This window comes from Poecilia latipinna, unplaced genomic scaffold (genome assembly GCF_001443285.1).
Source record: "Poecilia latipinna isolate Pla-1442-1.1 unplaced genomic scaffold, P_latipinna-1.0 Scaffold1175, whole genome shotgun sequence".
Classification (NCBI taxonomy): Eukaryota; Metazoa; Chordata; class Actinopteri; order Cyprinodontiformes; family Poeciliidae; genus Poecilia; species Poecilia latipinna.
This window is the reverse complement of record NW_015113791.1, coordinates 106752-120775: the sequence shown is the minus strand read 5'-3', so window position 1 is coordinate 120775 and position 14024 is coordinate 106752. Positions and strand designations below refer to the sequence as shown.

Genomic DNA, 14024 nt, shown 5'->3' with positions numbered 1-14024 from the left:
AATTTTGTTTAAAATGTCTGACATTAACCTCAAAATATGTTTTCAAACAACTTTTCAACCAGTGGAGCTCAGAAAGTTTTTGTTTCTAGAACATTTCTAGAGATTATTCAGAAAGTTTCAAGTCTTTCAAGCAAATCTTTGGTTTTCAAACTTCAAAATTTCCAGGTTTGTTTTTCTAGAAAATTTAAAAAATTGATTTCATGATTTCTGACTTTGTTTTTTGAGTGAATTTTTGAAACTCAGAATTTTCCAGGTTTATTTTCCAGAATACTCCTGAGTTTAATCTCCTTCCTGAGTCTTATGTGTTTGTATTTTTCGTTGCCCTTTCTGCTCATGTTTCTGTGGTTTTCTGGACTCAGGCTGATCGTCAGTAAGAAGGAGCGCCGCCTGATGAAAGGCTCCGGCTTCCACCTGGACCTGCTGCTCATCGTGGTGCTCGGCGCCGTCTGCCCGCTCTTCGGCCTGCCGTGGCTCACCGCCGCCACGGTGCGCTCCGTGACGCACGTCAACGCGCTGACGGTGATGAGCAAAGCCACGGCGCCCGGAGAGAAGCCCGTGATCCAGGAGGTGAAGGAGCAGCGGCTGACCGGCCTGCTCGTGGCCGTGCTGGTCGGTGAGCAGAAACCCAGCCCACAGCTCTTCCTTCCACTCAATTTTCCAATAATAATATAAGTGGATCGATGTCTTCTTACAGAGCTTTGCCACTAATTTAATGCTACTGCGTTAAAACTGTGATTTTCAGAGAAAGATAGTTTTTTTGGCTGGAGGTCAAATTTATCTAAATTTAAAGAAATCAACACCAGTTCTGAAAAATTTATTAATATTTTTCAATTAACATGTTACTTTTTACTAGCACATTTTTTTCTTCCACTTAACCTTCCAGGTTTTCAGTTTCTGACAGCTGTAAGACAGAATTATCAAAATTAAAATAAATAAAAACCAGCTGCTAATATTTTCCTAAAACATGTTATTTTCCTCGAAGTTTTTCCTTCCACTTATTTTTCTAAATTTTGCATTTCCCCTTCACTGTAAACTAAAAATATTAAAATTGAAATAAAGATTAATCGGTTTTATTTGTAAAATTGGATACATCTTTCAATTAATGTGTTTTTTTTTCTTAGCAGTTTTTCCTTCCACTTGATTTTCCTAGTTTTTGGTTTTCGTCAGCTATAACACAAATTAAAATAAACGCTTCTTTTTTTGTAAAATTGTTTTTAAAAAAGTTTTGTTGGTAAAATTACATGAATGTTTTTCAGATAGTTTTTCCTTCCACTTAACTTTCGTGGTTTCTGCGACCCAGAATGATCAGACTGAGCGTAGGGAACCTCCCGGCGTTCGGCCCGGCGGTGTGATCATGTGACTCTCCTGCGTCGCTGCAGGCATGTCCATCGTGATGACCGACGTCCTGCGCCACATCCCGCTCGCCGTCCTCTTCGGCATCTTCCTCTACATGGGCGTCACCTCGCTGACCGGCATCCAGCTCTACGAACGCATCACGCTCATGGTGACTCCCGCCAAGCACCACCCGGACCACATCTACGTCACCAAGGTAACCCGGATCGTCTGTATTCAGCTCCAGGTTACCACGGATCCGCTCCTGGCCGCATCACGTCTCTGTGATTCTGGTGCAAGTTGTTCTAAATCGGATCTTCATCCTCCAGGATTTCTGAATGTCTCAGAAACTTTGGCTCCATTTTTAACATTTTCAAAGTTTAACCATTTATATACGATGTGGGAAATAATTAAAAGTTGCAAATTAACACACATCAATTTCTTTCTGAAATAAGAAAATAAACATTTTATTGCTTAGACTTTACAGACAGGATTCCTCCAGCGAACTCTTATTTAATTTCCCTTCGTTGTTCATAAAGTGATTTTGATTTTTAACTTAATTGAACTGAATCTGCAGCTAAAAATCCTTTGAATGTGTGGAAAGTTCAGAAGTTTCTGCTTAACATCAATACAGGTTGTTATCGGATTAATAACTGGATTAACTGAGATTTTCTTTTTCTTGTAGTGGCAGGTGAAGCTAAAACTGCCAGTAGAGAAGTGGGACATATTTACAGACTCAGAAATCAGTTTTTTATCTCATCTAAATACAAAATGTTTATATTTTTAAACATTTTTGTTGCTTTTTGTCTTTTTTTGAGTCTGTTTTCACCAACATGTTTTTCTAAGAGGCCTCAGACTCAGATCAGTTCACCCAGCGGCCACTAGATGGAGCCAGAAACGCATATTTGTGTTTCCTGACGGAGGAGAGCCTGTGTGGCTGTTTGTGCTTCAGGTGAGGACGTGGCGCATGAACATGTTCACCGTCATCCAGCTGGCCTGCATCGTGGCGCTGTGGGTGGTGAAGTCCACCGTGGCGTCGCTGGCCTTCCCCTTCATCCTCATCATGACCGTGCCGCTGCGCCGCCTCGTCCTCTCCAGGATCTTCGAGGAGCGCGAGCTGCAGGCGGTACGTCTGGCCGCCACCGCCGCCATGTTTCAGCGACACGGCGGCCATGTTGTTCCTCAGATTAAAGCTAATTTCACCCCAGATTGTTTTTATTTCACTGGAAAATTCTTTAACAAATGTCCGAGATTAACTTTAACATTATAAGTAAATTTAAAGATTTAATTTGCTTGAAGTTTTTAACCATAAAGACACCAAATTCATTCTGGAGCTCCAGTAACTTTAAAAATATAAAAAATTAAAATAAAACCTCTTCAAATCATTGAGCAGATTATTATAATTAGTTTCATCATCCAGTTTGTTTGTTTTAATCTAATCTTTAATATAAAAGTTACCCTATAAATTAAAATGTAATTACTTTTCATTATTACCTTTTTAACACAAAATTGTTTTCAACCAGTTGTGGCATAAAGTTAAAGTCTGAATACTCAACATGTTTAAAATGTTTTCAAATAACTTTATTTTTCTTACATGAAACAAATAAAATATAACAGTTAGAGTTTCACAGGCTTATCAGTTAAATAAGGTCTTATTATTACCAGGATTAAGCTGTAAAAACAGAAGAATAAACTTGTAAAAATATTAAAGTCTTGATACAATCTGTCTTCTGGACTGAAAACTGATTGGTTACCAAGGTTACTTCAACGCATCACAGCCGCCAGCCAATCAGTGACGAGCTCTTTGTGTTTAAAAAAGGTCAAAATGTCTCATTTTAAATTTTTCTTTGGACAGCCTCAGACAGGTTTTTCCAGACGCTTAAAAACCATTTTGAGGTTTAATCTGGTTTTTAAGTGGAACTGGGCCTCATCCAGGTGTTTTATGGTTTTATCGTTTCTGTGTAAAATTTGTCGCTCATTTTAAGACCATTTCTCCTTCGCAGCTGGACTGCGACGAAGACTCCCCCAACTTTGACGAAGACGGCCGAGACGAATACAACGAGATCCACATGCTGGTCTGAAGACCAGAACCCGGTTCCTGCTGCGGCGCCGCCGGGTCGGAGCACACAGAACCGCGTCACTCTGTGACGGTTTGGAAACGTTTCCATCCAGAAATCAGACGCTTCACCCTCTGATGGATCCTTCTGTCCCTTTACTCTGCAGGTCTGGGCAAAAGTGCAATGGGGAAACAAACCTGGTTTATTTTCCTTTTGTAAGGAGAAACCAGAGCTGCCTCTTCCTCTGCTCTGCCGTTATCGCTTTTAGAAACTAACTGAACTTCCTGGCCGACTTTAAATGTCGTTTTCTGGTGGAAACTCAGAGGAAATCTGTTAGTAGTTCGACCCTGAACGTATAAATATATAACTCTCACACACCCAACCTTCATTTTCTACTCTGTTTGTTTTCTGGTGATTCTGTGTAAAATTCAGTCAAAATCTGAATTGTGTAAAAGGACAGAGAGCAAAAAGTGACACTAAATGGGAGAAAAATGGCTGATTTTTAAATTCAATCAGTGTTGTTGCGTAACCGTTCTTTAAAGGTTTTGGTGGGAATTTAGTGGATTACGTCACAATGCTTCTGCTTTACAGTGACTTTTATATACTGATCTTTTAATCCGTTTTTAAAAAATCTGGTTCAGAAACACGACGGTGTGTTGGTGCCATTGTAGATGGGAAAAAAGCAAATTTCTGACAAAAGAATGCAGAAATTTGGAGATCGATCTTGGGTTGGAAATATTCCAGTTTTTTTCTTGAAAATTTCTGAGATTAATTTCAAACTTTTTCAAGCAAATTTTTAACTTTTCAAACTTTTTCAGATTAATCCAGAAATATTCTAAAAAAACAAATTGGAAATTTCAGAGTTTCAAAAATCGTCGACATTGAAACTTTCTGAGATTTATTTAAACATTTTTGCCTTTGTTAAGAAAACATTTGCCTTTTCAAACTCTCAGATCTTCTAGAAAAAAATCTTTAAAATTTTTGTGTTTAAAAAGTTTAAAATTGTCAAATTGAAACTCAGAAATTTACTTTTTTGTAGAAAATTTTGAGATTAATCTCAAAACTTGTGGATTTTTTGGTGAACATTTACTCCTTGTTTTTGTCTACAAAACATGCAAAAAACTCATCGTTGCACAACTTGAGAAGCAGTTGCAAGTGTTATTTATTGATCGCTAACGGGACCATCTTGACGTAATGTTACAATCTTCATGAAAAACAACCACGTCAGCAGAAAATCGTAATTGAGCATCACAGCCTGCTCCGTGACGTTAGCCTGAGCGGCTAACTGCTAGCTGCTTGGCAACAATCTTCTACACAATGTCAGTATGTTAGCTAATATGCTAATGTTTTCTTTGCTAGCATAAATTAATCAGCTCTGAGTTGCACCAACGTTAGTTGGTGTTGCTGCTTTCAGCAGGTTGGAAACAGGAAGTAGTTCCTCGGAGCAGGAAGTTATTTCATTAGTTCTTCATACTGTCACCCTCTCATCTGGAACCCAGCAGCTTTTTGGATAGCTAGCAAAGCTAATGTTAGCTAATGTGCTAACACTAGCGTTGCTAATAAGGTTCAGCTGAACACAACAATCCCAGCTAACTTATTATCCCAGTTTTGTGATGATAATTACTGTTTGTTTCTTTCTCTGTGGAAAAAATACAAATGACTGAATATTTGGTTATTTTATGCTCTGACTCATTAACATCCCAGATTTCGCTCAAATCAAACTTATTGTCTCATAATGACGTTCTGTGTAAAACTGAACAAACTGCCCTTCTTCACTTTGAGCCTGCAGGGTTTCTGTCTCAGGGGAAACTGACCTTTGCTCTGTAAATACTCCCAGCACCCAGTTGGACCGTTTGTGTACATAAAGCGAGCGACGGCCAAACTCATGTACGACTCAGAGGGGAAACCGGATTAAAGGGGCAACATTTCGCCGTTTCCTGTAAAGTGACGCAGACTGTAAATGCATTGAGGTTTATTTCCCTGACTGGTCTTTGCAGTGGAGCTCACAGCTGCTGCAGTGTGTGTTGAAACCTGCAGCTGACGAGCCGCTGTGCATCAGCGCTCTGCAGGAGGTTCACTGGAAACGAGCCGCTGTGCATCAGCGCTCTGCAGGAGGTTCACTGGAAACGAGCCGCTGTGCATCGGACCTCACCGGGTTCCTCTCGTTCTGCTCATCTTAAAGCTGAATGTCACTTTTGGTTTTTTCTCACAGGTTTTGGAAGTTAAATCACATTTAAAAATATTCAGTAGCTTTAAAACAAATTATCGTAATTATTAGTTTAATGTCTAAACCTGAACTTTTCTCAAATAAATGAAAACTAGCAGCTCTGACTATTTAGCCTTTGAGAGTCACATAAATAAACATCTAAATCTCTGTTTGAAATTAAAAAGTTTGTGTAAATTTGATTCTAAAAGAACATTTTATAGGAAATTTTCAGTTTAGTGTTTTTCTTTGTAAGATATTTTTATACACTAAAAAACTGACTCTAATATGCAAAACTTTTTATTAAATTAGAAAATGATTAATATGTTTATTTATTTTAGTAGTTAGTAAAATACATTATATTGAATATAAATATTATAACCCACAAGTTACAGCCATGGAGTTTTAGGGCCAAAGTAAGGGAGTTTTTTAATATTATGAGAATAAAAGACAAACGATAGTTTTAGTGAGAAAAAGGTGTTGATAGTTATTAAAATCTGATGTTTTTCTTCTAAATAAACTCAGTCGTTTCAATGTGTTAAAAGATGAAATATTTTATTTGTAAAACTTCACGAGATATTCATCAAACTTCATTTTAAATTTTAAAATTATTTTTCTTTATGAAATGTAATAAAACTGCTGCTTCATTTTCCTAACATTCTGGTTATGTTCCCACTTTGTTCTCATTATTTTGACTTTATCATCAGGACTTCAAACTTTATTATAAATTTATTTCTGTCTTTTAACAACTTTTTCTGACAAAATTTTGACTTTATTCTCATCTGATAATTATTAAAACAAATCTAATTTTTTATTTTAAAAAATAAACTATTTGACATAATAAATGTGACTAGTTATTTTATATAATTATCAATTACTTTGTAAGTTCATTATAATTTTAATTATTAGATGTGAATTAATCACATCAATTATTAGATGTGAATTAATCTAATAATTAATTATTAGATTAATTATTATATAATTTTAAATAATATTAAAATACATTTTGATTTATTATGCATTGTTTTATAACTAATTTGCAATAAGTTATTAAAATAATTTATTAGAATTATTAGTATTATAATTAAGAATTATAATTATTTACTCTACTAAATTATGATTTATTATTTTTATAAATATAATTTATTAGATTTTTTTTGTATACATTTATGCAATGTTTTCACTATATAGTGCCATTTTATTTTTGTCATATGTATTTTCACAAACATAAGAATCGGATTAAACCCAGGTTACCATGGAAACCCTGATGAGGCGTTTGTGTGTTAAAGTTCAGCAGGAGGATCTGATCCAGACTGTTGATGTTCAAACACCAGAGATGAAAAGACAAACAGTGATTTAATTTTTCTGCCGGTGATGATGTGACTTCTCCACATTTCATCGCCACGGCAACGAGGCAGCCTACCCACGGTGACCTGACTCGGGTCGAATCGACCTTCATCACTCTGAAGACCTGAAGCGTAAAGACAACCTGGATGTGTGAGGAGAGGTACAAACTGCAGCAGGGATGAACTAATGCGCATTCATTCATTCATTCATTCATTCACCCATTCACCCACCATGACTGTAAAGATGGTTCACAAATAATAATGGTTCACATTATATTTTGTCTGAAATAAAATGAATGATGCGTCACTGAAGCATTTAGTTTCTGTCCTAATCAATGTCCCTGAGGGACACCAAGAGATTTTATGGTTTATTATTTTTCCTTACAGCCAACGTTCAAAAAATGAAGCTATAAATGGAAAAAAAAGCCGACATCAATGTGAGTCGATAAATTGGCTCAGAGGTTATTGCGATAAATGATATTGTTTTTAAAGTGTAATAATGCAGGAACACATTCTCAATTTTAAATTCTAATGAACATTTAAGACTGGAACTGGCAGACATTTTAAATATCCAAACAAAAGAAACAATTTTTATTAGGTCTAAACAACAAGAAAGGGCTAGTTTACATTAAAGCACCAGATTGAAGACTTTTATCATTCAGTTTGTGATAGAATGAGAAACAAGATAAATTGGATATTATTAACCTTATTGTAATTTATGAATTGGTTTGTTACTTAGGAAAGGCATGATGCTGAATTGTTTTAAATCTTTTTATTCATTTTACAAATCAATCATGACCAAGAAAATGTCCATGTTTTGACAAAATAATTAAAATTAAATCATATGTAACTTAAAATAAGTGGTTGCATCAATATTTGATTAGATTTGTTTTATTTTCTCATTTTCTTCCTGGAAAACTGTTCTGCACTGCGGTAGTTCTGTTGCAGCTGGAAACAATATTTTGCTAATTAGCTACTTGTGTTCCAGGCGGATGATTATTGGTGTTGCACAAAGCTCTCATTTCCGCACAGACGGAAGGAAGCGTCGCCCATAAAGAGACAAAACCATTCCTCTTAAGTTTTCCGTTTAAACCGGGAAACGAGCATATTTTACTCCTCTTTGCTCCCTTATTGCTGTTTTCCCATAAATTTTCCACATTATATCGATAACTGCCCACAGCCCCCGCTCTCGCCCTCTCCGACGTTGGACTGGTGGGACATTTTGCATCCGGCGGCGGAAAATTTCCATATTTCCAAAACTTGACAGATGCGGGCAAAAAAGGTCCAGAATGTGGGATTATTTTAAACTAAACGGAAAATATCACAGTTCAACGGGTGAACTGCAGAACGGAAGTGACGTGTATGTCCTCAAACCTCTCAGCGGGAAACGTCAACTAGCTACTTCGTGACTGCTAACAGGTAAGGTTTGTTCCAATCATGACTTTTATCTGTGATTGTTAATACAGAATCTGTTATAAATACAACGAATCACATTTTGGCCGACATTGCATGTACTTACGACATGGAAAAATTAGATTAGAAATATCTAGATGTAAATAAGCTTTTTCATGCTTCGTACGTGAAACGAAATTAAATGCACTGCTCAAAAAAATAAAGGGAACACTCAAATAACACATCCTAGATCTTCTGAATGAAATATTCTCATTGAATACTTTGTTCTGTACAAAGTTGAATGTGCTGACAAGAAAATGACACAAAAATCATCAATGGAAATCAAATTTATTAACCAATGGAGGCCTGGATTTGGAGCCACACACAAAATTAAAGTGAAATGTTCCCTTTATTTTTTTGAGCAGTATATATTAAAGGCAGTGTTGACTAATGCTCTAATTTAAGCTTGCTTTAATATATATATATATATATATATATATATATATATATATATATGTTAATGAGAAATGTTTCTCATCTGATTTTACACTTAAAAATGTTTCACTAAAAGTGATGTTTGAACTTCATCCTAAGCATTTACGATTTTACGTTTCTTTTACCAACTTAAAGAGGTAATGCGAATTGGGACAAATTGTTTTTACTTGATTACTCGGTTAATCGTCAGAATTCATAATTTCTCGATTCTTAAGATGATCGTTTACAGCAGTAGACCTAGATTGCAGTTTTGTTGTTGTAGGCCTGTCCCAATAAGCGTTAAATCGTTCAAATAATTTCTGTTTGCATGATTTTTTTGTTACACAAAACTGGATGATAAAAGCCTGAAATCTGGTGCTTTGATGTCACTTTTGCTTGCAGAGTTCCTAATGAATTTTATTTGTTGTTTCTGTTGTTTTGTTTTGTATATTTAAAATGTCTTCCAGTTCCAGTGTTAAATGTTCATTATAATTTAAAGTTACCATCATAGTAGTCGAAAATGGTATCAAAACAAGTATGTTATCGTTTATTGCAATAATTTCTGATTTATCGTCCAGCAAAGTGTGTTACGTTTTCATGCCTCGTTGCACCTGTTGGCCTTTGTACGACAACAGAAGTTGCTTCAACATTTGGCTGTAAAGTTTCATTAGCTTTGCTGTTTTTGTTTCTGGGTGTGATGTTTTTCTACAGGTTTAGATGTTTAATGAAGCTTTGTGTTGATGTGGCCGCAGCTCCATCAGGATCCAAACAACAAAAGGTGAATAAGCTCGGATTGACGCGTCGCTGTCCAGTCTTTCCATACTGGTGTTCTTTCCATTACTCCCAGTTCCCAATTAAGTTACATTTAACCGGAGATCCTTCACCGCATTTTATACCTTTAATTGCCAAAGACAGAAAACATGACATGCACAGTAACATCCAGGCTGTAAAATGCTGATTCAGCAGTAATTGAGCTCTAAGCCGTTTCCGTGGTGGTGAGGCGAACACACAGAAAAGGCAGGAAGAGCGTGATAACTACCCCGGGGGCGATTAACGCCAGCAGGGTGTGCAGTGGGGGGTCCTGGACCTGCCTGCACTGGGAGAAGAACGCCTGGTGGACCTCCAGGAAGACGCCGTCCACCAGGAACATGTGACCCTTACACCAGCTTTGCTGCAGAGAGCTGTCCACACACATCTTCAGGCTGTTGTAGAGGCTGCAGGAGGAGGAGAGAGAGCAAGGCGGAGGGGAAGCGTTAGCGCCTCATCGGTTCAGATGTGTGCAGCGTAGCTACGGCCGGGTACGTCTGAGGAATCTCCACACTCTGTTTTCAACTGTTAAAACTGGTTAACTGGTTGCTGAGATGTGGTAACTGGATTGTCCAGGTCGTCTTTAAACGCACCACGAGTGCACCAGTTTCCTTCTAAACAGTCGCTGCGTTTCCATCACAAGTCTGTGGGAGATTTGTCTGCGTCTTATTCAGGCGCTGGAAAAACAAACGGCTCCTACCTGGGAGCGTTTTGGGGGAAACCGCAGTCGGCCATTTTACAAAAGAAATATGGATTCAGCATGTTAGAATATCCCTGAACGATAATGTTACTGTAATAAATTGTATTATTTCGAGACCATTTTCAACTAATATAATAATAATGGTATAAAAATGCAAGAACACATTCTGAAAATCAATAAACGTTAAATTCTAGTGAACATTTAACACTGGAACTGGAAGACATTTTAAATGTTCAAAACAAATACGATGAATTATAAAGTCTCTGTAAAAAAAATTATCCTTCANAAATGTTTAGTTGAGAACAAAACTTCAGACTGAAACTTTTATCATCCAGTTTTTGGTAGAAAAACAATAAATTGTTGGGTCCATTTTAATTCATCATGTGATTTATGGATTAATTTCTTATCTGTTGGAATAACTTTTTATGAACTGTTTGCTGTGACAAAACAAAAACAAATCATTGTCCTCCTACTATTTCCTGTCGTCTTCTTTGGTGTTTCCACCAGTAGTAATGTCCGACTGTTTATGTTGATCATTGATACGGCTCAAAAACTTTATCGAAAAATATAATTTTTTCTAAAAATTGCCGTGTTTTCATTAAGCAAATGTATTTTTGTAATCTTCTTTTGCATGCGGTTATTAGCTAAACGTTTAGTTAATCTATGCCAGTAAATCACTTTAAGCTGGTTAACAAGAACAATAATCTTATTTTCCATCCTGTATTCAACTTTCTTGCTTTGTTTGGAGGGAAACTCTGGTGTTTAACTAGCAAAGATTTAGTTTTTGCATATAGCGGAAAGAAATTCAGTTTTCTTCTTTCAGTAAAAGTCTTGAATGACAGTGATAAAACAGGATTCAGGAGGAAAACATCCGGTTGTCGATGGAGGAATTTTTCGGTGGAAGCTGCAGGAGGCCAATGATCTGCAGACACAACGGTGGAGAAACTGTTAAATCTCCAGAAAGTCCAAATGTTTATGCCAAAGTTCAGGCCTGATCCGAATCCAGAAGCTAAAAGCTGAAAACCAGAACGATGGCAAGAAATATGGCTCGATTTGTTGGAGAGAGAATCAGAGATCTGCCTGACGATCTGAGGCCAAAGAGGCTTCGCCGCTGATACTTGAGAGGAAATCATAGCTTAATATAACGTACAATATCTGGCATCGGAATAAACATTTCTGGGTCGAGTTATGTGTTATTAAAGCAGGACAAAGGAAAGCAAAGCTGCACTTTCAATCATGTGATCCAGTTGGACGCCATGAGCCAAAAACATCTCGCCTCAGTGACTCCAAGCTTCTTCTGAAGGAGAAACCGCCCTCTGCTTGAGGGCTAGCTTATATTTCATGGTCAGATATTAAATTGTCACATCCTGAAGATGTGGAGACAAGCAGAGCCTCAATAAATCATCACAAACCTCACAACCACTCATTGTTACATGATTTCAGAGTGGAAAACATCTGGGACTGAACCGGGCATCGCAGCTGGACCAAGTTACTCTGTCAGAAATTAATAGCAATAATTTGGTTAATTTAGTCTGTAATAAAAGTGTCACTCATTCATTTACAAATGTCTACATTTCAAACTATTTACGGAGCTAAATGTTTGGCTAAAGACCAAGCATTTGGTTAGCAAGCTAAAAATTAAGTTTGAGCTAAATATTTAGCTTGCTAGCTATATTATTATATAATGTTTAGGTAAATAGTTAGCTTTAAACTTTCTCTTGCTAACTAAAAATTTTAAGCTGAATATTTAACACAAATCTAACATAAATCTTGTTAACAAAATATGGAGTTGGCAAGCTAAATTATTGGATTCAAACTAAACGCTTGGCAACAAGTATGATGTTTATGCTTCAAAGTACAGACTTAGCATCCAGCTAAGTATGCAGCTTAGACTTAAATTAGCTACAGACTTAGCATTAAGCTATGTATGTAGTTTGAATTGAAGCTAAATATTTATATCAAACTTTTATATCCAAACTAAACATTTAACTCTAAAATAGCTAAATATTTAATTAGCTCGAAGATGGCAAGATATTTAGTTTACAAACTTTAAACTAAACATTTAACTTGCTAACTAAATATTTTGTTTGGAGCTAAATCTAGCTTGATAATCAAATATTGAGCTTCGAACTCTATTTTTTTGAGCTTAAAAGTTTTGTCTGTAAATTAAATATTTAATTAGAAACTGATATTTATAGATTAATATATAGCATGCTGAGAATATAACTTTGGAAAATCAAAGTTTCCCTGTTATTTCAGGCTAAGTAACTTGAATAGTTCCAGTTAATTTTTTGAGTGTCGCTCCAGAACCGTACTGGGCCGGTTTCATGACCCAAACCGTTTTGGCCGGCAGTTTGAGAGAAGAGCCTGGTACTTCAAAGCCGATGGTAAATCATCAGATATTTACGGTTTGACGGCCGGCCACGGACAGTCCTGCTGATAGCCGCTCGTCTCCAGGCTCTGGTTGAAATCGGACCTGCAGGTCTGGACGCTGAAGTGGAACCGGTTCTGGTCGCAGGGCGGGGTGACGTCCGCGTCGGTTCCTGGAGGAATCAGGAATCCATTTTTTATTATTACTCTGCACATAATTGATAACCGTGTTGCTTTAATGCGCAGCCTCCAGATTTAAACTTTGTTTGATTTGGACTCGGTTCGGGTTTATATAAAATACAGCAGCACGTTTTCTTTAGGCCCGCGTTCTGACAGGTTAACGAGCCAAAAGCATTAAATCCACATCGTTTCGCTACAAGTTTGAAGTATTTCTGTTGGAGCCGGCTCTGAGGCTGGACTCGGTCCATCTCTGACATTCTTGTTCCTTAAATTATTCAGCGATTTACTGTGAAAACCCTCCGCCTGCAGCTGCTTGTTGTTTCACTGCTGCAGAAAAAGTTTTCACCCCTTTCATATTTGTTTGGTCTCTGGAATATTCATCAGCCGTCGGCAGTCAGACAAGACAGAGAAGAAAAACCATCAATTTCTGTTAAATAGGAAAAAGTCTGTGCAGTTTTAAAACGAGGGATCAACCAAACCCTACCTGTAAAAGTAATTACACCCTAAAGCTAAATGCTCCACCAATGGCGCCATCTAGTGTTTGTGGTAAGATATTCCTTTATTAATCCCACAGTGGGGAAATTTGCATTGTTGCAGCAGTGCAGAAGACGGAGCAGAACCAATATAAAAATCTATATAGAAACACTGAAACAGTATAGTATGAAATATAAAAATAATTGTGGAGGAATCTTGAGCCACTCCGCTTTGCAGAATTGTTTTAATTAATGTTGGAGGTTTTCCAGCACAAACTGCTTGTTTAAGGTCATTATTTACATCCAGATTTTGACTAGGCCACTCAAAAACCCATCGGTAGGAGCCTCTAACTAAAAAGTTAGTTCTGCTAAACTGAAAGCGTTAAACCAAGTGATATCTAGCAGAAGCTAATGCTAAAGCTAAGTTAAAACATGTTGATATCCACCATGTGTCAACACACATCATGTTTCCATGTCACCTTCAGATGGTCACATCTGTGATTTGACCATCTGATAACTGTCATTTGCTGCAACGCAACAATAAATTTTATTTTGTTGAAGATGTCATTTGTGTTATTGACAAACATTGAATTTTGCACTTTAGCATTAGCTTCTGCTACATATCGTATTGGTGTAGCACTTTAGCATTAGCTTCTGCTACATATCGTATTGGTGTAGCACTTTAGCATT

At 36.9% G+C, this 14024-nt stretch overlaps 2 protein-coding genes across 11 annotated transcripts in view; both read left to right on the top strand.

The window, feature by feature from the left end:
- Nucleotides 1–4065, top strand: part of slc4a3 (solute carrier family 4 member 3) — a 34723-nt gene extending 30658 nt beyond the window's left edge. For 9 of the 10 annotated variants that reach the window (XM_015053323.1, XM_015053320.1, XM_015053322.1 and 6 more), the window contains 4 exons: nt 360–613; nt 1380–1549; nt 2285–2458; nt 3336–4065. In XM_015053323.1, the coding sequence (XP_014908809.1) occupies nt 360–613; nt 1380–1549; nt 2285–2458; nt 3336–3413 (676 nt within the window). In that variant the 3' untranslated portion in view covers nt 3414–4065. The remainder of the gene's footprint in view (nt 1–359; nt 614–1379; nt 1550–2284; nt 2459–3335) is intronic. The other variant, XM_015053321.1, reaches the window with a different exon arrangement.
- Nucleotides 4066–7919: 3854 nt separating this feature from the next.
- Nucleotides 7920–14024, top strand: part of igfbp2b (insulin-like growth factor binding protein 2b) — a 25160-nt gene continuing 19055 nt past the window's right edge. Inside the window, exon 1 of the mRNA XM_015053319.1 lies at nt 7920–8357. The gene's annotated coding sequence lies outside the window, so the exon portion shown is untranslated. The remainder of the gene's footprint in view (nt 8358–14024) is intronic.